The sequence below is a fragment of the Vanessa atalanta genome, chromosome 20 (genome assembly GCF_905147765.1).
Source record: "Vanessa atalanta chromosome 20, ilVanAtal1.2, whole genome shotgun sequence".
NCBI classification, from domain to species: domain Eukaryota; kingdom Metazoa; phylum Arthropoda; class Insecta; order Lepidoptera; family Nymphalidae; genus Vanessa; species Vanessa atalanta.
In genome coordinates this window covers 9,699,623-9,725,550 of record NC_061890.1, presented here as the reverse complement: position 1 = coordinate 9,725,550, position 25,928 = coordinate 9,699,623, and the positions used below count along the sequence as shown (strand labels likewise).

At 33.0% G+C, this 25,928-nt stretch overlaps 3 protein-coding genes across 4 annotated transcripts; 2 read left to right on the top strand and 1 right to left on the bottom strand.

Moving 5' to 3' along the window:
• The first annotated feature begins 752 nt into the window (after positions 1–752).
• LOC125071797 (cytochrome P450 6B5-like) lies at positions 753–9,965 on the top strand. 2 transcript variants are annotated; one of them, XM_047682180.1, is made up of 3 exons: positions 753–2,168; positions 2,685–2,823; positions 9,862–9,965. In XM_047682180.1, exons 1-3 carry the CDS (start codon positions 794–796, stop codon positions 9,911–9,913), a joined length of 1,566 nt encoding a protein of 521 aa, XP_047538136.1. In that variant the 5' UTR covers positions 753–793; the 3' UTR covers positions 9,914–9,965. The 2 variants fall into 2 exon arrangements, with proteins under 2 accessions (XP_047538136.1, XP_047538137.1); XM_047682181.1 differs by lacking the exon at positions 9,862–9,965 and adding an exon at positions 3,872–4,010.
• A 2,375-nt stretch (positions 9,966–12,340) lies between these two features.
• Positions 12,341–14,728, top strand: LOC125071961 (cytochrome P450 6B2-like). The gene is made up of 2 exons (XM_047682411.1): positions 12,341–13,738; positions 14,555–14,728. Exons 1-2 carry the CDS (start codon positions 12,358–12,360, stop codon positions 14,722–14,724), a joined length of 1,551 nt encoding a protein of 516 aa, XP_047538367.1. The 5' UTR covers positions 12,341–12,357; the 3' UTR covers positions 14,725–14,728.
• Positions 14,729–22,386: 7,658 nt separating this feature from the next.
• LOC125071962 (cytochrome P450 6B2-like) lies at positions 22,387–25,172 on the bottom strand. The gene is made up of 2 exons (XM_047682412.1): positions 23,794–25,172; positions 22,387–22,615 (listed from the first exon to the last, which is right to left on the bottom strand). Exons 1-2 carry the CDS (start codon positions 25,166–25,168, stop codon positions 22,446–22,448), a joined length of 1,545 nt encoding a protein of 514 aa, XP_047538368.1. The 5' UTR covers positions 25,169–25,172; the 3' UTR covers positions 22,387–22,445.
• Positions 25,173–25,928: the final 756 nt, after the last annotated feature.

Below are 25,928 nucleotides of genomic sequence, written 5' to 3'. Positions count from 1 at the left end.
CACATATATACATACATACATACACAATTCGTTTTATAAAAATCTGTTTTGATCAAGATTTATGCAGTTTTAAACAGATTTTCGATTACATAATATATAATACTAATAATCAGTACGACGATTTAAACAAAATGTGCCACCGACATATTCAACCTCACAGAACTTTAATATTATTAAGGCATAATAGGCTTCAATATATTTTTCACGCAATAAGTTTAACACACCTAGAAATTCCAATGTTGCTTATACAAACTAAATTAAAAAAAAACAAATCCTACATTTGTGGTGCAGACGAACTTCGTGGTGAGAATCCGAAAAACCAGACTACATTGTAAGGGGTAGGTTCTCAGTCCCATGTAAAGCAGAAGTCAATTGGTTGAGCAAACAACAGACATCGGGGATTACAATCAAAAAATATTACAAGAAAAATATGCGCAGTCCGAGTCACAATATCGAGCATTAATCAAATGAATAATCTTTTATTATAACATATTTATTTGGAATAAATTGCAATTGACAAAAATGATACATGGATTTGGATGGAAAAAAATATTATATGGATATATTTTTAACAAAATTAACCTTTTTTAATGTACAGGATGTAATTAATACACGTCCTATACTGACATCAAATATATAAATAACATGTTAGTAATACAAAATCTGAAAAACATAAAATATAATCCTGACTTACGTGATAACACCGCGCCGCATACCTTGATAATAAATACGGTTGATATAAAATCACAACTTGCTGTTCGTAACTCACTTGGTTGAAACACAGACGTCGAAAATGATTTTATTTATAACTTCATTTATCGTTGTTTTAATATTTTATAAGATATATATCTCATTAACAAAAAATCATGATTATTGGAAAAAGAAAAATGTTCCGTATTTGAAGCCGAGACTAATTTTTGGCAATTTTAGTGATTACATTATGTTTAAAAAAAGCAATTCGGCTGTTATGTGTGAAATTTGTAACCTGTTCCCCGAAGAGCCCTACGTCGGCGTCTTTTATGGGACAGCACCAGCTCTCGTCGTCAAGGATCCTAAAATCTTGAAACTAGTGTTGACACAGGACTTCTATTACTTCAATGGCAGAGAAAATACAGACTACGCCAACAGAGAACCCATTACAACGAACATGTTTTCCAATGGAGGTGATCATTGGAAAGTACTACGACAGAATTTAACTCCACTTTTCACATCTGCAAAGTTAAAGAATATGTTTCCAACAATCGCTGAGTGTGCTGAGGAAATGGACATTTACCTTAAGGATGAGATACATATTTCAGACAATATAAATATAAAGTCCTTGTTTACCAGATACTCGATGGAATCTATTATTAGAAGTATATTTGGCCTAAAAGCAAACACCATGAAGAGAGATGATGGTGTTAATCCATTTGTTACTATAGGAGAAGCAATAGTTGCATCATCAACCACGGCGGGTTTAAAAAATATTGCTCGAGCTATGTGGCCCGATTTATTTTACGCATTGGGTTTTCAGCTGTTCGATGAGAGAATTGAAAAATTTTTCAACCACTTATTCACAGGATCACGTAAAAATCGTTCTACTGAGGATACTTTAAATAAAAACTTTGTTGATCTTATTTTGAGCTGGGAAAAAAAACAATACATAACTGGAGACGGTTTTAGCAATGACGGATGTAATGAGAGGAAGACACAAAGAATTGAAGTAAATGAAGCGCTACTCGTGGCACAATGCACTTTATTCTTTGGAGCTGGATTCGAAACAACATCGTCTACAATAAATTACCTTCTGTATGAACTGGCCAAAAATAAACAAGCTCAAGACAAGGTTATAGAAGAAGTAGATGCGTATTTTAATAAACATGGTGTTATTAAATACGAATGTGTGAACGAATTGCCATATGTTGAAGCATGTATTGAAGAAGCGCTTCGTCTTTATCCAGTGTTGCCTCTTATCACCAGGGAAGTGATGAATAGCTACATTTTGCCAACCGGTCTTCGACTAAAGAAAGGTGATCGCATACATATACCCATTGATTACATCCATCGGCAACCGGAAAACTTCCCGGATCCCACCTCATACCGTCCCGAACGATTCTTTGGCGATGAGAAGAAGAAAATCAAACAATACACCTACATGCCATTCGGTGAAGGACCAAGAGTTTGCATTGGTAAATATGAAACGATATTTGTTCTATCTATTTATAATTGTTGAAAAGAGTTGCGGAAGAAATTACATGCCAAACCGGTTTAATCCAGTTCTGTAAAATGACGATTCAAAAGTGTTGATAAAAGCCTACTTGAATAAAGTATATTCCGATTGATTCTTGATTCGATAAAAATGTAAACGAAAACTCTTAATATTTCCAATAAAATTTGCATAGGATTTATTTCTATTAACAACATTATAATTTGACTTAACCTTCAAGGCCTAGAGGTATTTATCATTTGTATGTGTTTTATACATTCTCAAGTCTATTCAGAATTCGCGCAAGTGCAACCGGAAATACAAACTTGAATTGCTCCGAGCAAAACAATTTTAAAGATAAAGATATATTTAATAATATTATTTAACCGCTTCATAAACTACTAAATATTTATAATCTTTGTTTAAGAAAATAATTTTAGTATATAAAATTTTAATTTTATTATTGTTATTTTTAATTTTTTGTTTTATTTTGTTTCAGGTGCTCGTTTTGCAAGAATGGTTATGTACGCAGGACTCCTGACTATATTCAGGAAGTATAGGGTCGAGCTCGGAGATAACATGCCGCATACTTTGGAATTTAAGCCAGTGTCCCCTGTACTCCAAGCTACAATTAATATGTATATTAAATTTATTCCACGTGAAATTTAAACCTTCAGACATCATTAGAAAATAACAAATATTATATTATTTTATTGTAGCCTTATTAACGATGATTAAGAATAAATCAAAATTAATTCGTGAGTATAAGATCAATATTGACGTTTAGGATATGTCATTTTTTAAAAAGCATTAGGTTACATATGTCAGGTAAGATGTGTTATATAGTCTGTATTGTGGCAAATATACAGGCACAAGAGACGTAAAATCTTAAAAGTATTCTATGTCCTTCCTCGGATTTCAATCATGATTCAAATCAAATTTCATCAAATTAGATTCAGTAGTTTGGCTGGAAATGCGTAACATACAGTTACGTTTATTTAGCATTTATAAGTATATATTGTTGAGTGAAAATCGTTATTTTTAACACTTTATTCATGAACATCACAATGAATGTACATGAACTCATTCGAAACCTTTCTTAGTTACAGTATTAAAGATATTAGAAAATATTTTAGTTACAAAACTCTTTCTTATCAGTTTATGTTCTAAAAGTATGCTTAAAACGGAAAATGTAGCAGGAGTGAAATAAATTCCATTTATCGGTAACTTTTGGTGCGAGAAATTTACAGATTTAACTATTTATTCATATTAGTTCTTCTTTTAATAAATGTTTATTAAAAAGTTATATTTATTTTGGCGCGATACTAAAAATAAATAGAGTGAAATTTTACGATACGACGGTCTCGCGCTACTCGCAACCAGTGGCTACCCGCGACTCTCGGCAGATCAACAGTCGAGAACTTTTGCCACTGCCCACTGTCACTTCAGTTCGGCAATTGTTCGCGCTATATCGATTACGAAGTGAACCACTTAACCATTAATTAAGAGTCAAGTCGCTCAAAATAGACAACTTCATACCTTATCTTATTTTTCAATGTTCATTTCATTACAAGTTTAAATGATAAATGTTTAAATTTCTAAGTGTTATAGGAGCGGTGACTCGTTGACGCTAGAATAATAATTGTTATAAATAACTACATTATTATTATTATTATGTATTTGCAGTTGAAGACCAATTTTGATGACGCCGATTAATAGATTATTCTCATGCGTTTACATGAGTACACGCAAGATTGCGGTGGGTCAGAATTAAGTATTGTCATTTAAATTTAGAAAACATTAACTCTCAAATATAGAAAAAAAACCAAACGTTACTTAAAAACCACAACATAATTTCTGGTAAGTCATCGTTAAGATATTGTAATTTAAATTAAGAATCTCAAAAATATGTATATTATTATATATTTTAACATGTTATTTTTAAACTTATTTAAATAAAATACAAAAAGAATATTTATTACGCGTCTTATTTATATTCTAACGCATGAATATCTATGAGATCTGGTTGATGTTGGATAGTTTTATTTATTTATTAGGTTTGTTTTAGCGATTTTTACATTTGTCATGTCAAAATATACAATTAGGTATAATATAACAGAAAGGCTGAAAAGTCCCGGGCATGACAAAGAAAACAAGTTTTTTTTTTTAAATACCACACCAGTTCCTGTCCACTCAGATGACGATCGTTTTGATTCCGGAGTGAAGTGATGGATCCATCTATCATCCATTGTCACATATCGACGCAAAAATTCCGGTTCGTTACGTTTAAACATGGCCCAAAACTGCTCAGAAACATCAACACGTTCTTGTTTTTGGTCAACAGTGAGTAAACGCGGCAGCCATTTTGAACAGAGCCTTATCATAGTCAAATGCTCCTGCAATATAAAGCCAATACTTACTTTTGATATCTTTACGAAGTCAGCTAACTCGCGCAACTTCACTTTTCGATAATTCAAAACGATTTTGTGCATGTTTTTGATGTTTTCTAACGTTACCGCCTCATTTGGCGGTCCACTGCGTTCGGCATCATCGGTGTCTCTACGAGCACGTTTGAAGTCAGAAAACCAACGGTGTATTGTTGTTTCTGATAGAGCACCATAACACTATCCAAGCCATTGCTTTGCCTGAACGCTATTTCTTCTCGTCAAGAAGCAAACTAAAACACGAAATTGTGTTTGATCCATTATTTTGATAACAATGGTATCGTCACTCTTAGAATTACTTACAATAACTCACAAACTAATAGAATATCATGAAATTTTAACAGTTGTCTTTTTAAGCTTAGTACGAACTGCAAAAGAGGTGGATGAAATAAAACTAGCGCCATAGATGTGCTAGGCCCGAAACTTTTCAGCCCATGTAATACATCCATCCATACATTATGTAAAACAATTTAAAAGCAAACACTACATGCTAATTAAACTATTAATTACTATTGCTTATAACAAAAGTGAAAAAAAAAAACAAAAAAAAAGAGCAAAAGAGATAAAAAATAATAAAAAAATAAAGTTAGTACACATATGATAGTTAAACAGACTTATAACAATAATCTAAAAAATAACAAAATAAAAAAGAACAGATGGAAAATTTAGGAACGTCTTCAAGACATTCATTTTGTATTCGTGATATTATTTTCAAAGTACTTCTTGCGAGAAACAAGTGTTAAATAATTAAGTTTAGTTACATTTTTATGAAACTAAACTTAATTATTTAACACTTGTTTCAAATTTCATTCATCATTGTTTACAAATGGGCCACCTGATGGTAAGTGGTCACCACCGCCCATAGACAATGGCGCTGTAAAAAATATTAACCATTCCTTACATCACCAATGCGCCACCAACCTTGGGAACTAAGATGTTTTGTCCCTTGTGCCTGTAGTTACAATGGCTCACTCACCCTTCAAACCGGAACACAACAATACTGAGGACTGCTGTTTGGCGGTAGAATATCTGATGAATGGGTGGTACCTACCCAGACGGGCTTGCACAAAGCCCTACCACCAAGTAAACTTATAATAATGCAAGAATTATACCGGTTTCCACATATCAAAGAGCTAATACGACGAACTTAGATAATTGACCAAATTTGTACCCCACCCCCAATTTAACATATACGTGATGAATTTCCAAAAAAGTTGATATATCGTCTTCTACTTATCAGAGCAATCTTCCTTTCTCACTGCTCAAGAACATTCCAGAAGAAATTCCTATGCAAAACTTTATCCTGTTAGACCCCATGGTTTAGACTGTGCGTTGTCAATTATTTAGGTTATTAAGTAGTTTATTATTAGATTCTATAATTTTCTTTAAATTAAGACTATCGCTAAGTTTCTTGATTCCAGCGGTAATTTCGAAATGTAATGCATGTCTTTATTGAATAATAATGCATTTTTAATTGTAACCCTTTACTTTAGTAGTATCTTCTAGCGTTCAAATACCTAATATTGTTTATCGTAAATTAGTTTTAGCACCAGATCTATTTTTAAGCTTTATGGTAATTAAGAAATAACGTATTATTTTTTTTATAACGTGGCCGCACGCACATCTCTGGAACTTGATATTCATGTAATAGCTTGGAAATTATCATTTGTTAGTCGTTTTGGATTGAGATTGAACGTCAACGATGTTTCTAATTTTATTACTATTTATATTTGTTTTAATATTTTATAAACTTAATTCCTCATTAACAAAAAATAATGACTACTGGAAAAAAAAAAACGTCCCACATCTGAAGCCGAAACTACTTTTTGGTAACTTTAGTGATTATATTCTATTGAAAAAAAGTGCGGCGATAGTAACAAGTGAAATTTGTGACCTGTTCCCCGATGAGCCGTACGTCGGAGTATTTTATGGAACAGCACCAACTCTTGTTATCAAAGATCCTAAAATACTGAAACTAGTGTTGGCACAGGACTTCAGTTACTTCAATGGCAGAGAAAATACAGACTACGCTAACAGAGAAGCCGTAACAAAAAATTTATTTTTCAACGGAGGCGATCCTTGGAAAATAGTGCGGCAGAATTTATCTCCACTTTTCACATCAGCTAAATTAAAGAATATGTTTCCAACGATTAAAGATTGTGCTAAAGAAATGGAAACTTACCTTGAAGAGGAAAAAAAAATATCAGAAAATATTAACTTGAAGTCTTTGCTGGCGAGATACTCAATGGATTGTACTATCAATTGTGTCTTCGGTCTAAGAGCGAACACTTTGAAAAGAGATGACGGTGTTAATCCATTCGTTATCATTGGAGAACAAATATTTGACACATCAACCACTGCAGGTTTGAAAATAATATGTCGTGCTATGTGGCCTTCTTTATTTTACGCATTAGGTTTTAAGTTGTTCGATGAGAAAATTGATGTTTTTTTCAAAAGCTTGTTTACTGGAGCTCGCAAAAATCGTCTAAAGGAAAAAAGTTCTATAATAAACTTTATTGATCTTATTGTAAGTTGGGAAGAAGAGACTTACATAGTTGGAGACAGCTTCAACAAAACGACGACGACAACAAACAACACTAGTGAAAAGAATATAGAAAGAATAGAAGTAAATGAAGAACTACTTGTAGCACAATGCACGGTGTTTTTCGGAGCTGGTTTTGAAACAACATCATCTACAATAAATTATCTTCTCTATGAATTAGCAAAAAATGAACGAGTTCAAGACAGAGTTCTAGAAGAAGTAGATGCATATTTCAATAAATATGGTGATATTCAATATGATTTTTTAAACGAAATGCCCTATCTGGACGCGTGCATTGACGAAACTCTTCGTCTATATCCGGTGTTAGGAAACGTCACGAGGGAAGTGATGAATAACTACACATTGCCAACAGGTCTTCGACTACAGAAAGGAGACCGTATTCACATACCCGTTCGTCATTTACATCGACACCCGGATTACTTTCCGGATCCTACGTCATTCCGTCCCGAACGATTCTTTGGCGATGAGAAGAAGAAAATTAAACAATTCACGTTCATGCCATTCGGTGAAGGTCCAAGAGCTTGCATCGGTAAATATAAAAAAAAAATTATACTCTCACATATATTAATTTATCAAATCACTATCGACCCGCCCCGCACCGGTGCAATATAATACATATATATAGTACAGAATATCATAATACACGAAGTTCATAGCTTTTTGTCATTAGACAATACAAACCGTCCCTGCATTTTAAATTTGTAATATCTTCGAAAATATTCATTTACTTGATGGTAGGGCTTTTTGCATGTCCGGCTGGGTAGATACCACCTACTCATCAGATATTCTACCGCCAAACAGCAGTATTGTTGTGTTTCGGTTTGAAGGGTAAGTGGCCAGTGTAATTGCAGGCACAAGGGTCAAACATCTTAGTTCCCAAGGTTGGTAGGGTATTGGTGCTGTAAGGTGTTAATATTTCTTACAGTGCCATTGTCTATGGGCGGTGGTGGCCACTAACCGCCAGGTGGCTCATTTGGTAGTCCGCCTACCGATATCATAAAAAAAAAATTGCCTGCTGTAAGGGGCCATATTGGTCTATATTAAATGCACAAAGTATTTAGGGTAATTTATTGAATAAGGTTTAAAATTGAAAATAAAATAATAATTGTTTAAATTTTATATTGCTTGAAATCGCTTCGAAAATAAGCCAAGCCTCGTAAAACGTAAATAATAAAAATAAAAAATGGATATTGCGGGCTTTCTTTAAGAGATATACCATCGCGGACATTTTTGTAGACTTTTTAAGGTGTACAATATACTATAGTACATTTTATTTTATTTTATTTACGAATAGTATAGGGTTCAGCCAGCGTTTGCAATGTAAGCGCAAAAAAACAATGTGCTTATTTACGACCTCGCTTTAAAAACCTCTAAAATTGTCACTGATTCTCTACTACATTGTGCATGTGTGTTTTATACATATAAACCTTCCTCTTAAATTGCTCTATCTGTTTAAAGAAACCGCATCAAAATCCGTTGTGTAAATTTTAAAGATCAAAGCATACATAGGGACAGACAGGCAACGCTAAGCGACTTTGTTTTATACTATGTAATGAAAAGTTGTCAGATGTTAGGCAAAAACAAGTTGCCTTTGTCTTTCCATGGAGTTCAAGCTTGCTTCATACAAAATTCCATCAAATTCGGTTCAGTGATTTGCCGTGAAACAGTAACAGACAGCGAGACAGAGTTACTTTCGCATTTATAATATTATAGTATAAGATTCACTTCGATTTTATTCTTTTCGTTCATTCGTGTTTTGATTAATTCGACGACATCGTTTTGATTAATTTTGAATTAAATTTGAATTCATGAATTCAAATTCAAAAAAAAGCACGTGTTATGATATTAAATAGCGTTCGTATTTTAATAAATTAAATGATATTTTACGGAAATCTCGTAAATAGTTTGACTATAAATGTTTATTTTGTATTTGCTGTTTTAATTAATTTTTTAATGAAGCTTTTTTGCAAGCTAAGTATGAGTCTTCACGAAAGACCTCTTTATTTTAACGACATAATATATTTGTATACCTCGTCCATATTGAAGATTCAGTCTAAATATTGGTGTAATAAGGACTTTAAAAAATATTAAAATATAAACCTATTTGGTTATTTATTTTTTTCTTTATATAAGAAGAAATCTAAATATAATAACATAGAAGCAATATTTTTTTCTTTCGACCATCAAAGTTCATCAGAATTATATTGCATGATCAAGTCGCTGATACTGCTAATATTATAATAGCAAATCTCTGTTAATCTATTTTCGTGATAGATAGACAGACAAACTGATGTATAAAAAATGATCTTGTAGCTCCCTGCAAGCGAGATCTCAAGGAGTCTTCATCAGACGTAGCACAAAGGACAAATATAAGTTGCACACAAAAACAAGATCTATGTAAATCAAATCAAATCAAAATATACTTTATTCAAGTTGGCTTTTACAAGCACTTTTGAATCGTCATTTAACAAACTACTTTACGTAAAGCTACCATCGGTTCGGAATGTAGATTCTAACGAGAAGAACCGGCAAGAAACTCAGTAGTAACTCTTTTTCAACATCTAACATCTAAACATTGCAACTGATGATTAAGATGAGCTGAAAAACCCGAAAATGTATTACGATACACAATACACGAATTGTGATATAATTTATCTTTAACTTTCCAGGTGTTCGCTTTGCAAGAATGGCGATGTATGCAGGGCTACTGACTATATTTAGGAAATATAGGATCGAGCTGGCAGAGAACACGCCACTAAATCTAGAACTCAGGCCGGTGTCTTTTGTTACACAGACAACAGTAAATGTGTTTGTCAAATTTATTCCTCGTGTATTTTAATAACAAGCATCTGATGTATGCAGTAATAATAATCGTTCAGACTATCAAACGAATAATTTTTATTAAAACCTTCTCCTTTTTGTCTTTCCTTAAATTTTTCTTGAATAATAATTATAATAATAAAAATATTGTTAGTAATTTCAATTTTTTTATTTCACCATTGAAATAGTTTCTTGACCGATACACACATAAAACATTAATTATTAAAATCTATTGCCGAACATACCGAATTTAGCAGAACTTCAACGAAATTTGCTTAGCGGAACTGGTTTTATTTCGTATCGGTTTTTACTTAAAGTTAAATTTTACGCAGTCTTTGATTTTTAAATATAAATTAAATTTGATTTTTATTGTTTTGCAAAGTCAAGTTTTTGTTTTTTTTTTTCATTTTACACATACAATAAGTATGGATTACAAAACGATAAATTTCGCAATCCTATCATTTCGTCGAGGGATTTAATATCGTGGGAAAGCCACCACTGGTTTGAACCCAAGGTTTGAACCCAGGGTCATATGTGTCGTACTACCTTAATGAACACAGAGCCGAGATGGCCCAGTGGTTAGAACGCGTGCATCTTAACCGATTATTTCGGGTTCAAACCCAGGCAGGCACCACTGAATTTTCATGTGCTTAATTTGTGTTTATAATTCATCTCGTGCTCGGCGGTGAAGGAAAACATCGTGAGGAAACCTGCATGTGTCTAATTTCAACGAAATTCTTCCACATGTGTATTCCGCCAACCCGCATTGGAGCAGCGTGGTAGAATATGCTCCAAGCCTTCTCCTCAAAGGGAGAGGAGGCCTTTAGCCCAGCAGTGGGAAAATTTACAGGCTGCTAATGCTAAAAATAAAAACCTTAATGAAAGAGTTTTGGAGGTTGTTATTAATGGGGCAAAATCAAATGGTATTTCAATACAAATGTGTGTACCTCAGGGTTCAATTTTAGGACCTATTCTTTTTTTAATATATGTTAATGATTTAACATTTTTTGTTTATAAAACTTGTAACATATATCTTATTTTTAAACTGGACTGAAGGATCAGAGGATATACATAGTTCTAAATACAAAAAAGACTAAAGGGATGTAAATTTTCCTTGTCAAGTTAAAATCACGTCAAAAAACAGAGCTGAATGAAGTGCTTGGAGTAAACGCCAGTACACGAACAATAAGAAGGAGGCTTGCGGAAGCGGCAATCATCTTTTTTAGACCGGCAAATGGTCCAAAACTTTTTGCAGCTTACAGACAAGCTCGATTGATATTTGCGAGTGAACATCTTAATTGGACTGAAGAGCAATGGACCTTCATCTTGTCCACCGATGAGCGTAGGACATGTTAATATGGTCCAAACAGTCGAAGATGAGTCTATCGTCAACTTGGAGAGAGATATACTCAAAGTTGCGTTGAAGAACGTGTTCCTTTTGCCGACGGTTTGTGTATGGTGTGAACTGGCATTTCGAAGATCGGGCGAACCGAAGACCCGGATATCTTACATGGGATTATTAGTAGTTTTACTCTAATACTTGCATAATGTCCGATCCTACGCCACTGCACAAGTTTGACAAGATTACGAAGAGTTATATAGGGATACGTACTAGGAATTGGCCAACACACAACCCGGATCATTATACCATTGAGCATGTTTGGGGCAGTTTCAAAAAACCGAGAAAAAAATATGGGAGAAATCCTATACAACAGTGACAGCACGAAGTACGAACTATAGATTTTAATTTCAATTCATATAAAAAGTTTGAATACTTAATTAAAATCTTTATTTCAAAGACGTCTTGAACATTGATGCAGCTTATGAAACCGTCGGTGTATATTGATTCAGTAGTTAGGCATTAAAAAAAGTCTATCATATAAATATCTATGACGTTACATTTCATATGTTGAGTGATCTTGAATTTCCAACGTAAATACATGTCCAAGTTCTTTATAGTGTACCAAGACATGAAAAACGGTTATTATAGTATGTTCAAATTCTACGCTTATGATATTTTTTTGTTCACAATATAAGTATTGTTAAATACATAAGCAGTTTGTTTTATATATTGAATATTAGCCGGCTTAAATATAAGAAAAGGCTTAAAAATCTTTTGTAATGTAATTGAAACAGATTTTACGAAAATAAAAATACAATAACAATTGATTTATATACCAATTTAAACTGCCAAACGATTAAATTATCTCATATTATATAATATACGAACATTGAACTTGACCGACAGCGGTACAAATTATACAACACACAACAATATATATTATTTGATATCAAGTCGAGTCTTACCATTCGTGATCGTATTTCATTTGTGCTTAACGTGGAAAATGATTTTGATATTTTATTTAGTTCTATTTATCGTTATTATATTTTTTTATAGACTTTATATATCATTAACAAAAAATAATGATTATTGGAAAAAGAAAAATGTTCCATATCTAAAACCGAGACTGCTGTTCGGTAACTTTAGTGATTATATTTTATTTAAAAAAAGTGCTCCGACAGTAACGAGTGAAATTTGTGAACAGTTCCCTGACGAACCGTACGTCGGCGTATTTTATGGGACAGCACCAGCGCTCGTCATCAAAGATCCTAAACTATTAAAACTGGTGTTGACACAGGACTTCAGTTACTTCAATGGCAGAGAAAATACAGACTACTCTGACAGAGAAGCCGTAACGACAAGTATCTTTTTTGCCGGAGGTGATCAATGGAAAGTACTACGACAGAATTTAACTCCACTTTTCACATCTGCAAAGTTAAAGAATATGTTTCCAACTATCGCTGAATGTGCTGAGGAAATGACAACGTTTCTTGAAGAAGAAAAAAAAATATCAGAAAATATTAACTTAAAGTCTTTGTTGGCGAGATATTCGATGGATTGCATCATTAATTGTGTCTTCGGTCTAAAAGCGAACACTTTGAAAAGAGATAACGGGGTCAATCCATTTGTAATCGTTGGTGAAAAAATATTTGATACATCAACCATGAGAGGCTTGAAAATAATTACTCGTGCTATGTGGCCTTCTTTATTTTACACATTAGGTTTTCAGTTGTTCGATGAGAAAATTGAAGTGTTTTTCAAAAGCTTATTTACTGGAGCTCGCCAAAATCGTCTTAAAGAGAAAAGTTCGATGAAAAACTTTGTTGATCTTATTTTAAGCTGGGAAGAAGAATCATACATAACTGGTGATAGTTTCAACAATAGCGACAGTAGTGAAAAGAATATAGAAAGACTAGAAGTAAATGAAGATCTACTGGTAGCACAATGCACGAGTTTCTTTGGAGCCGGTTTTGAAACAACATCATCTACAATTAATTTTCTTCTTTATGAACTGTCAAAAAGTAAACGAGCTCAAGACATAGTTATAGAAGAAGTAGATGCGTACTTCAAAAAACATGGACATATTAAATATGAATGTTTAATCGAAATGCCTTACCTTGAAGCGTGTATTGATGAAACACTTCGCCTCTATCCCACGTTAGGGAGCGTAACCAGGGAAGTCATGAAGTGCTACACATTGCCAACAGGTCTTCGACTACAGAAAGGAGATCGCGTTCACATACCTGTACATTATATCCACCGACACCCGGATTACTTCCCGGATCCGATATCGTATCGTCCCGAACGATTCTTTGGTGACGAGAAGAAGAAAATTAAGCAATTCACGTTTATGCCATTCGGTGATGGCCCAAGAGTTTGTATTGGTGAATATTGAACATTACTTGTATTATTATTTTTATTTTATGATATACGTAGTCGGACGTGCAAATGTGTCACCTGATAGTAAATGGTCACCACCGTCCAATGGTGCTGCAAGAAATATTAATCATTCCTTACTTTACCAATGCGCCACCAACCTTTGGAACTAAGATGTTATGTCCCTTGTGCCTGGAGTTACACTGGCTCACACACCCTTCAAAGTGGAACACAACAATACACAGAGTACTGCTGTTTGGCGGTATAATATCTGATCAGTAGGTGGTACCTACCCACATGGGCTTACACAAAGCCCTACCAAGTACACTTGTAATATTTATATGAATTCATATAATTTCGTTTTGATTAGTTTTACATTAAATTAAATATGATTTAAATTGTAATTAATTAAACAAAACGGACTGCCGAATTGTCATATTGTAGTTTATAAGTGTGTACGCAAAAACACGTGTACTATTTATTCCATTACTCTCAAAATCCAACGTCTTTAAGTCTTTTCGAAGCACGGGAGCGTTAATATTGTCAACGTCCAAGCTTAAAATTACTACTGGAAATTTTTAGACAGAAAACCTGACATAATTTGTTTGGACTGACCTCCGTTGTCATCTAAATTAGCCGCAAAACCTACGAGACAGTGAAGTAGCATTAACATTTTGCGACATTTACAAGTTTTATACATCAGTCCAACTATATATTCTTATTTGTTCATAACGTATTTTAGTATCATATTAATTTTGAAGTTCTTGTCATAAATATTATAATGTCGACGATTATAAACCGAATATTTTCTACAATTGTTTCAGGTGCTCGCTTTTCAAAAATGGTGATGTATGCAGGACTACTGACCATATTCAGAAAATATAGGATCGAGCTGGGAGAGAACATGCCCCTTAGTTTGAAACTAAGGCCGGTATCAATCGTTACGCAGATTTCAACAAATTTACAAGTTAAATTTATTCCTCGTGATCTTTAAGTAAATCACCATATACATGAATAATTATACAATGTTTTATTTTGTTATATCCGTATCAAACAATACAAGATGATCTTTATTAATAAAATAATAAGATGATTCTTAAACAAATACATAAAAAAAAACTTTGAATTTTTACTATTGATGTGTCAAGAGTGAATTACGAGCACTTTATATATAATATATAAATAAACTCGTTGAGTGGTAAATAAATGTTATACGTAAATGTGTTAATGTATGAGAAATTAATCCAAAAAGTCTGTAACTAAGGATATCCCTCTTTGGCCTCAAAGGAGTGCCGGTTGATATAGACAAGGTGCCTAAATCACGTATATTCCACTGAAAGTAGAAAAAAAGGTAAACAAACCTTAAATTCACGTATTTCATTTTTGATTTAGTTAATGATTAATATATATTTATTTATAATACAACATAAAATTAAAGTGGAAATAAGTAGTTAAGTGCAATAGGCACTTAACTACTTATTTCCACTTTAATTTTACTCCCATAATTCTGATGACAGTTTCGTCGACGTCCAAAACGCCATTTTTACGCAAATCCATTGTGAATATCATAAATCTGTCAAATGTTGTTTATTTGGCTTCCTGTTATGGTTGGAATAGAGTATAGCTAGGTTTTTTGTTTATACATTTTTTTTTCTATAGATAATTATATCTCCACAGACGTTTTTTACGTGCATTTGATATATCGTTACTATGCCTGCATTTTTTATTAACCGTCCGCATCACAATCTTAACCTCAATCTGACCTTCCCAAATATCCGATACGATTAGAGCATCACCTAATGTGAGTATGAGGTGGGTCGTTTTTTGCGCAGGTAAACTTGTACCTCGATGAATGATACACGTTTAGATTAGATTACTTATTTCAATTTTCAATTCATCAAAATCGCTTTTGGCGTAAAACAGATGTATCTACCTTGGCAATATTTCGCATAGATAATAATAGGATAAAATTATTACGAGCCGAAAAGATTAAATGCCGTCCAATTAAAATAAGCAGCTGAACTTACACGTCTAATGTCTGATTTTAAATGTTACGTGTTAGAGATAACTCTTTGTGTAAATGTGGAGTAGATGAAGGTCATATTTTGGGTCATAGGTCTTTATCCCATAAATTATTTTCTTGCCCCAGAACTCCTCCATCCCTTGTTCGACGACGTTCTCCTAAAGTTCTTCGCCTATTCATGTTAAATGTTTGTTCATATTTGTGTTTAGTCCAATTTGTAAATTTATATGCATGAGTGTAATAAAATTAAGTTGTAAAGAGTATAAATTTATTTATGATTGTGTTGTTTTAGGTTATGGGTTTACAAAGAGTCTACTACTATTATGCCTTTAAAATTAAATTGAGCCTTTAACGTCGACGGTACCGCCCAATCTTCATCGCACGTGTCATTGACGAAATAATCTTTGCCCTCTAGGCACAAATAGTAACTGCCTTAAAAACAAAAATTAGGTAATAATAAATACCACCTCTTAGAAAGAAGACTCTATCGTGAAAAAATCACAAGAAATTTGCATAGTTGCTTTTCAAATAAACAGATTTACAATGTATCACAATTATTGTTCAATCATTCCTATGACGGAACCCGAGCCTAAATCCATACGATTTTTCTAAAATGTATTATTCTAATAAATAATAAAATTTATTGGTTAATTTAGTCTTAATGAACTTTTTAAATTTGTTAAGTGGTAAATTGATCATATTTACCAGTATCTTAGTCTGTATATGTGTATATCATTGCCCAAAAACGTTCTCTGTACCGTTTTGCGTTACACAAGCGGAAACGTTATACAGGCGGAAAGCAGGGGTTCAAGGGTATTTTTATTTTTTATATTAATAGAATGTACATCAGCTTTGGAGTATTTTGTAATAATCTTCCGTATAAACATTATATCATAAATGTATTGTGAAGCAGCCTATTGTTAATGCACCTATTACTTCAAACATTTGCGTAATGATGTGCAAAATAAATACAATTTCAATATCTGCGGCATTACCCCTTAACAACATTCAATATGACATAAGACTGTGAAAATTACTAAAATAAACAAGCTTAGCAGTACCTACTTAATACTTATTAGTCTGTAAGTTTCCGAATTGTATTAATTATATAAGTGACACTACTTAGTTTCCCTACTAGGGCATACAAATGGATGCTCCACTGAGTTTGGAGTCCCTACAAAGACCGTCGACTCACGAAACATAATTTTTTCATTATTCAAATTAAGTGCGAAAAGTTAACTTGACATTTGGCAGGAAAAATGAAAAACATTTAATATATCTTGCCTAGACTAGACTGATTATGTAAAAACCAACCAAGAACCACACACACACTGCTTAAAACGTCATAGTTGTTTATCTTTCTGTCAAGTTTAAAAATAAGGGATCTATCATCTGCAAACAGTACAATGTCGGAAGTCTTATTAAAAAAAAGGTGAATCATTTACATATATTAAAAACAGTAGAGGTCCTCAAATTGAACCCTGTAGTACACCTTTGTATTTTTGCCAGAGCGTCATTTGATTTGCACCGTTAATATAACCCTTCAAAACTTTTATGTTAAGGTATCGTACATTACCTGAAATGAATTTTAATGCAGGTCCTTTTGATTCCATAGTATTTAAGTTTTTCTAGTATATATCATGCCTAAAGCTATTAATAGCTTTTGATAAGTCTCATAAAACTCCAATAGTATTTTGTGTTCTCGCTCAATAAATGATACACCCGCATCAGAAGTAGATTGACCCTTATTGAAACCGAAATATTGAGAATGTAAATGCTCGTTGGAGTTGAAGTAAAATAGCAATTGATAAAACATGATGTTTGCAAATATTTTACTTAATAATGGCAAATAAATCTTTGAAAGATTTATAAGTACTCCAAACGCTTACAGAATAGTCCACAACAATATTTAGATATATGTTGTTGCTGAATATTATAGATTACACTAATATTATAACAAGGTATAACTTGATTGTTTGTATGTAGGGAATTATTATAAACACCTTCGTAGGGATAACCTTATCCTTTACTTTTTCCGAGAAACAATGGCTTATTTTAGAAGCGATTTTAAGCAGTACAGCATTAATCCTTATCCAATTAAGTAACTTGAATACATTGTGCATTTAATATAGATCATGGAAAGGGCCATATCACTTTCCAGCATGTAATTTAAATGAGTATTTTCGAAGATATTACAGATTTAAAATGCAGGGACATAGCGGTTTGTAATGTCTAACGACTGAAAAACTGTGAACGTACGTACTACATTTTGTAGTATATTTAATATCAGCATTGCAACCGTGCTAAGCCGGGGAACGTACATTATAATTTATATCATATCATTGTATTTATTAATAATCTGCGAAGTGCGAAGCTAGTCTTTTATAGAGAAATCATAGTAACAAATTATTCTTAAAAAAGGGGAAATGACACGTATAACAAGTTAATTTTGATGTCACAAATATTACATCCTTAATAAAATAAACAATTTGTTAATTTTTAAATGTTGTAAATTTAATTAAGTTTGAATTACTATTAGTTTAAAATATAACTATATACGGTACAGAAATAAGAACCAGTTTTTGCGAATTAGGAAGCGACCTTCGCCCGTCTGTTTAATGCATTATGCGTATCAAATTTAAATAAGTCGAGAATAGCTTGACAGAATTTTCCGTCCAGGATATTTTATTTATTTAATTCGCTAATTTAGAATCAACAGAGTTCCTTGGTATGACAATAGAATCTAAGCTCCAATGGGGCCCCCATATAAATAAATTGGCGAATAAACTCAGCTCTGCAGCCTATGCGATAAAAAAAAATAGAACCCGATTACACAGGGTTAGTAACTCTTTTTTGGGGCAATGTATACGTTTTTACAACAGGATCCCAGAAAAACGTTCAAAATTATTCAATTATAAAATTCAAAAGAGTCCTTAAAGAGCGTTTGTGTGCTACAGGGTATTACAACACTAATGACTTTTTAGTTGACTGCATACCTTGGGAATGAAATGATCGCCTCCAGGCTGTTTCAAATAACTAAAATTGTACATGGAAAATGGTTAAAAAAAAATATATATATATACCGCATAGTTTCTTTCGCCGGTTCTTCTCAGGTCCGAGGTGCTAAATTCCGAACCGGTGGTAAATTTTTGACAATCAATAAGCAAGTGTAAACACTTCTATATTGAATAAAGATTTTTGACTTTGACTCTCGAGAAACGAACACTACAACGAAACGATAATATTAAAGAACAATAAAATAACACATAACACATCGAGTTTGAACCAATATCTCATACAAGTAGGAAGCGGGAAGTAATAAGGAAGACAAGAGTAGTTAAAATAAGACTTTAAATAATTAAATACAATATCAAAATCCAATTAATAACAGTGATTAAAAAATTAAATAATAAAAAATAATGACTATAGAACACAAATTAAATGTATTATAATTAAAATAAATTTTGTAATTTTATTGTTACAGAATTATCCTGTTTTATGCTAACACTTTGTGCAAGCCAACAACTCATCAGATATACCGCCAAACAGCATTACTTAATGAAAAAAAATCCGATTTTAAGGATGGGTGAGCCGGTATGACATAAGGCATAAGAGATACCATCTTAGATAGAGTACCATACGTATCCTCAATGTCATAGCCGACAGGGTGAATTTATTTTGTTGTTGAGTGAACTCACAACTATAGACACTTGAACTATATCATATACAACATAGAGACTTATTTTTAATATTGTTAATAAACGTGCTGTAATATCGAATTAGGACAATCATGTCCTGTAATGTTATATATACAGTATTGTATTAATAATAAATTTTAAAAAGTCAAAAGACAAGTCAAAGTCATTTTTTTTTTGCAATTACACTAAGCTTAGTTTTTGTTATAATTGTATGTACGTTTAAATAATTAATATCATATTACATCATTATTTATATATACATGTATATAAGGGTATTGCTTATATAAGCAATATATTATTCTACAAACATACCCATATATATTACATCTTTATATTTTTACTAGCTGAATCTGCGGTTTTACCCCCTTTTACTCCCTAAGGATTGAAGTTTCGTACAATCCGTTCTTAGCAGATGTTTACCACCTATAAGAAACCCACCTGTCAAATTTCAGGTTGGTAGATGTTATAGTTTTTGTGATTTCGTGAATAATCAGTGACTGGTATCTTTTATATATATATACAAAAATGTTATGTATATTCACAGTAACATTGTTCACTTAAATTAGATAGAATCAGTGATAAAATTACTGTGTAAACACGAGACGTAAGGATAAGTTTATAACGCCAAGTTTCCGACTCCGCAAAGTATATAAATCTTTCTTGCGGCAAGGTATTATTGTATTTAAATTTGTCAGATATTTTGAACTTTGCTGATTCATAAATTCAAATAATTTATAATTTACATATTCTTCCTATGGACATGGCGCGTCACACCCTGATGGAGTGTGCCGCTTGGGGACCCCAGAGGCATTCCCTTGTGGCGATAGACGGTGGTGATCTCTCGTTGTCGAACGTGATAACCGCCATGCCAGGCAGTGAGAGTTGCTGGAACGAGATGGTCTCTTTCTGCGAAAGTGTAATGTCGCAGAAAAAGCTGCTGCGGAGCGGGCGCGTGAGGTGTCTCCGCAGATTCGCTCCGACGAAGAAGACCAGGGAGAAGGCATCAGCGCTCAAACTATCTTGATTCTGGAACCGACAAAAGTAAATAGTTGCCGAAATGAAACGAATCTTTTTTTATTGATAGCAATACTTCAGAAATTGCAATTCGAATGAATACCTTAGATAATATCAGCGTGTCCAAATAAAGTGCAACGAAAATCGTTCATTGCGAAACGGCCCGACAAACTGGCTGTCAGAATTAACTCTGAGCTGAGTTAGAATGAATCAGATTTGAATATATGAGCCGTGGACAAATTTCGATATAATCTGATTTTTATTTTATTCGTATTTATCATTTACCTTTATAGCTAATCATAAACTAATATATCAACTTAATATTTTGTTCTTTAGCTCATTTCTCATATTATTTATTTAAATTTTTTAACTGCTAGTAAATTATATATATAGAGTGTGTATTACAAACACAGCTCCCGTATCTAACACCATTTTTATCACAAAGGTCAACTTAAATACTGTTATTAACAATCGTACCTATACACATATATTTAAATAAATATAAATAAATATTGGACAACATCACATACATTACTCTGATCCCAATGTAAGTAGCTAAAGCATTTGTGTTATAGAAATCAGAAGTAACGACGGTACCACAAACACCCAGATCCAAGACAACATAGAAAACTAATGAACTTTTTCTACATCGACTCGGCCGGGAATCGAACCCGGGACCTCAGAGTGGCGTACCCATGAAAACCGGTGTACACACTACTCGACCACGGAGGTCGTCATATTTATTGTTTACTATTGATCAAGACGTACAGTTATCGTAAATCTCCGAATATTATCACAGAAACACAAACAGAAGCAGTTTACAATTATATATAGTATTTATTGTACATGTATTTATTTATATAACTGTCTCGGTTGTGTGGCCTACTCCAAATGTCCCGTTTTCGATCCTGATTCGGGTATATACAAATCATTTGCTTATATTCTCAAGTATTTATAACAGACTTAACTTTTATCGCTAAACATAACATATACTTAACATAGTAGTTTATACAATGGTATCAGTTGCCCGCGGCTTTGCTTGCGTGGAAGTTGAATATATTTACAGATTAACTTAAAATATTACGTTAACTTAAGACCTCTTTGTATAACACATTGGTACCATTTCACCCGTTAGGGTAGAATATCCAGAAATGCTTAAATATGTATCTACTCAAATCAGTAGTCCAAAAATTGTTTCATGTCTCTAACTTAAAAAATAACGGACTTCCATACAAACTTTCAAGCGCTATTTCACAATAAAGTAGATTTTCCAAAATCCCTTTCTACTACTCAATGAAACGATCCTACTCACCAAATTTCATGGCTCTAACAGTTTGCGCTCAGCGATGATGAATCAGTCAGTCAGGACATGTTATTTTATAAGTATAGATATAATGTCATCATCATCATCCTCCTGCCCTTATCCCAATTTTACTTGGGGTCGGCGCAGCATGTCTTCTTCTTCCATACTTCTCTGTCGGACGTCATCTCACAAGTAACATTCTATCTAACCATATCGTCTTTCACACAATCCATCCATCGTTTTTTTGGTCGTCCCCTAACTTATATCCATCCACATCCATTCTCAAAACTTTACTCACAACATGGTCCTCATTCCTCCGCATAACATGCACATACCAAGGCAGCCGGTTTCCAGATAGCTTCTCGGTTACCGGTGCCACTTTCAAACTTCCTCTTATGTACTCATTCCTTACTCTACCCTAGTATAGATATAATGTATGTGTAATTTTTAATTTACTTCTTAATTTTACGCTTTATTTAAGGAAGATCGATGGAGAATAGAAAGGCAAATTGTTTTGAAAATAATGTATGTTACAATAACAGTTTAGCTCAGCGTAAATTAATTTAAATTTTAACGAAACAAAAATCATAAATGATATCATAATATAATAAAAAGTACATCTTATAATAAAAATTTTGCTTGTTATAAAATACAAAAAAATCTGGATTTTTAATTTATCAATTCTCGCGAGGTATGAATTTAAGATAAATATTTATTGAGGCTTGAGTTGCTAGGGAAACCGGCTTCAAGTTCAAAGTTAGCGGCATGTTCTCCGCCATCTCGATCCTATATTTTCTGAAGATCGTCAGAATGCCTGCATACATTACCATTCTTGCAAAACGAATACCTGAACAAATAATATTGGATATTAGTGTGTTTTCTTATTGCTTGATTTTATTTTTGTGCTAATGTTAGTATCTATACATACTAAGTTGAACCTCAACAAATACATAATTAATTTCAGCTTAATACAAAATACGAAGACTAATCGCGATACAAAATTCGACATATAAAATATCATCGTCTCGGTTATTAATTATAAATAAATACATTCAACAAATCTTTGTGTAATTATGAAAAATTAAAAAACATATATCATATCCCTGTTAAAAAAATTATAATATTAGTTTTCCTGTCTTCATTCTAAAAAGATGTTACCTGGAAGGGTATTGTTTCACTAAAATTAAAGTTATAAATTGAAGCTGTAGCTGTACTCGGCTACTATAATTCATTATTTTATATTGCCTGATTGAGTTTTAAGACAAATTTCTAAATCGAATACAACAAAATATAATATAATAGAAGATTTTCAAATTCTGCTATATGCATGTAAAAAGCGTTGCGACGATAAATAGTATTTACTTATAAATTATTCTGCAGTCAAAACGTCGTATAAAAGTTGAATTTACAACTGTATTCATTTTATTTGTAGTAGCAGTAGTTTGCATAGATGGTACATGATAAATATATGATAATTTGGCCAAATAATATTTGTCATGGTCAAATACAAATGTATTGTTTGTTTTTTATCAAAAGACCAGGCCCCAGGAGAACGAGACGGTTTTATTCTTGCTATTGTTATAATAACAGCTTCAGTCGAACGGTCGAGTCGAGCTACTAGAGAACAAAATACTCGAACATTAGATATTGGTCGAGCCACGCAGTTAGAGATAAGCGAGTATCCGGTATGTAAGACAATCCTAAAAATTGTTTTGGCTACTGAAGGTCATTCACATGAATCCATGAGCGCAATTCGCTTTGGGAGCTTATGTCGTGGAATCGACTCTATATATCGCACTGTGATGGTGTATTGCATTTTTTTATAGTAAATTGATCTGGATCGAGAAAGTTAAATGTTTTAAGTTAACCGGCAAGATATCAAGACACGCGTGGTATTATATGACTAATTACAGGAGACTAAAGTATTGTCCTGTTCCTATCACACTCACACAAGTGGGTTCCCCCCACTCGGTTGCAAAACAGTAAATATGTTGATAAAAATATAGTTCAATAATTAATATTTACCAATACAAACTCTTGGACCTTCACCGAATGGAAAAAAGGTATATTGTTTGATTTTCTTTTTCTCATCTCCAAAGAACCGTTCAGGACGATACGACGTAGGATCCGGGAAGTAGTCCGGGTGATGATGCATATAGTTAACCGGTATGTGGACCCGATCACCTTTCTTTAGTTGAACACCTGTTGGAAGCGTGTAGTTATTCATCACCTCCCTAGTTAAGATTCCCAACACTGGATAAAGACGAAGCGCTTCTTCAATACATGCTTCAACATATGGCAATTCGTTTACACATTCGTATTTAATAACACCATGCTTATTAAAGTATGCGTCTACTTCTTCTATAACCTTGTCTTGCGCTTGTTTATTTTTTGCCAGTTCATAAAGAATGAAATTTGTTGTTGTCGATGTTGTTTCGTAACCAGCTGAAAAGAATAATGTACACTGCGCCACAAGTAGGTCTTTGTTTACTTCGATTTTTTCTGTAGAATTTCCAGTAGTTTTTTCATCACTGAATTTGTCTCCCGTTATATAGTTTTCTTTCTCCCAGCTCGAAATAAGGTCGACAAAATCATTTCTCGTAATTTCATCCTTAGAGCGTCTCTCGGTAGCTTTGGTATACAAGTCGTTGAAAAAATTTTCAATTTTTTTATCGAATAGTTTAAAGCCCAAACCGTAAAATAAATAGGGCCACATACTCCTCGTAATTATTTTCAAGCCCATCACGGTTGATGTGTCGAATATTTGTTCTCCTACAATGACAAACGGATTCATACCATTATCTCTCTTCATAGCATTTGTTCTTACACCGAATACACAGTTAATAATACACTCCATCGCGTATCTAGCAAACAAGGACCTCAAGTTAATATTCTCCGATACTTTTATTTCTTCTTCAAGAAAGGTGTCCAATTCCTCGGCACATTCACTGATCATTAGGAACATATTCTTTAACTTTGCCGATGTAAAAAGTGGCGTTAAATTCTGTCGTAATACCTTCCAATGGTCACCTCCATTAAAAAATAAATTTGTCGTAATGGCTTCTCTGTCAGCGTAGTCTGTATTTTCTCTGCCATTGAAGTAATAAAAGTCCTGTGTGAACACTAGTTTTAAGATTTTAGGATCCTTAATGACGAGAGCTGGTTTTGTACCATAAAACACGCCGACGTACGGCTCGTCTGGGAACTTTTCACATATTTCACTTGTAATTAATTGAGCACTCTTTTTAAAAAATATATAATCTCTAAAGTTACCAACAAGCAGGCTCGGCTTCAGATATGGAACATTTTTCTTTTTCCAGTAATCATTGTTTTTCGATAATAAAGTGTATAGCTTATATAGGATTATAATAACAAAGATTTGTAATAAAATCCAAAACATTTTTAAACGTTTAAGCGCCAGTCAATTACACTACGAAATGAAAATATTTTAGTACGTATCTCGAATATGTAGTATCAACACGTACGCACGATAATTGTCCTCAGTGGAGTTCACATTTTATAAAATTTATCTTTGTCGTGTGACGTGATTGTGTAATAGCTTATTTGTATTTCTTTAAAACTGACTGTTAATAGCCTGCTTCGCTTGGCATTAAATAAACATTAAATCTGAAATTCGTATAAAAAAAAATTGAAATTCCCAAAAAAACTTAGTGAGTATATCAAGAGGGGAGGAACTGTGCCAAAGTTCAAGTCAATCGGATCTAAAGCTTCGGAGATCTCGCAACGTCAGTTCGCTTATCGAAATGTTGATTTATTAGCGTTATCAAAACAAATGACATCAATTTCAAATGTTTTATATAGATAATTAGATAAATAATATTCTATTTTTTACTTGTTACAAATCAGTCGTCATAATCATATTAACATATAACTCTGTATGTACAGGTGAAGAGAATCTGTGTGTGTGAGAAACCCAATTTTAAATATATTACGCACACAAAGACGTGTGGGAATTGGCATAGTTAGAGGAGCGCAGCGATATATTAAAGGAGCGCAGAGAGCGCAAATTAATGTACATATGGTCAATGTATATATGTTTCTCAAAAAATTTATATTAAATTAAATAAAACATTCGTAGTTTACGTTCATTGTACCAATTTCAACACAGGTCTTAAGGATATTATAACACTAATGACTTT

Coding starts and splice junctions, on each gene's coding strand:
- LOC125071797 (XM_047682180.1), top strand. CDS start 794: ATGATTTTATTTATAACTTCATTTATCGTTGTTTTAATATTTTATAAG. Junction 2,169..2,684: donor AGGACCAAGAGTTTGCATTG/GTAAATATGAAA, acceptor ATTTTGTTTCAG/GTGCTCGTTTTGCAAGAATG. Junction 2,824..9,861: donor CTCCAAGCTACAATTAATAT/GTATATTAAATT, acceptor TTAACTTTCCAG/GTGTTCGCTTTGCAAGAATG.
- LOC125071961 (XM_047682411.1), top strand. CDS start 12,358: ATGATTTTGATATTTTATTTAGTTCTATTTATCGTTATTATATTTTTT. Junction 13,739..14,554: donor TGGCCCAAGAGTTTGTATTG/GTGAATATTGAA, acceptor CAATTGTTTCAG/GTGCTCGCTTTTCAAAAATG.
- LOC125071962 (XM_047682412.1), bottom strand. CDS start 25,168: ATGTTTTGGATTTTATTACAAATCTTTGTTATTATAATCCTATATAAG. Junction 22,616..23,793: donor AGGTCCAAGAGTTTGTATTG/GTAAATATTAAT, acceptor TTATTTGTTCAG/GTATTCGTTTTGCAAGAATG.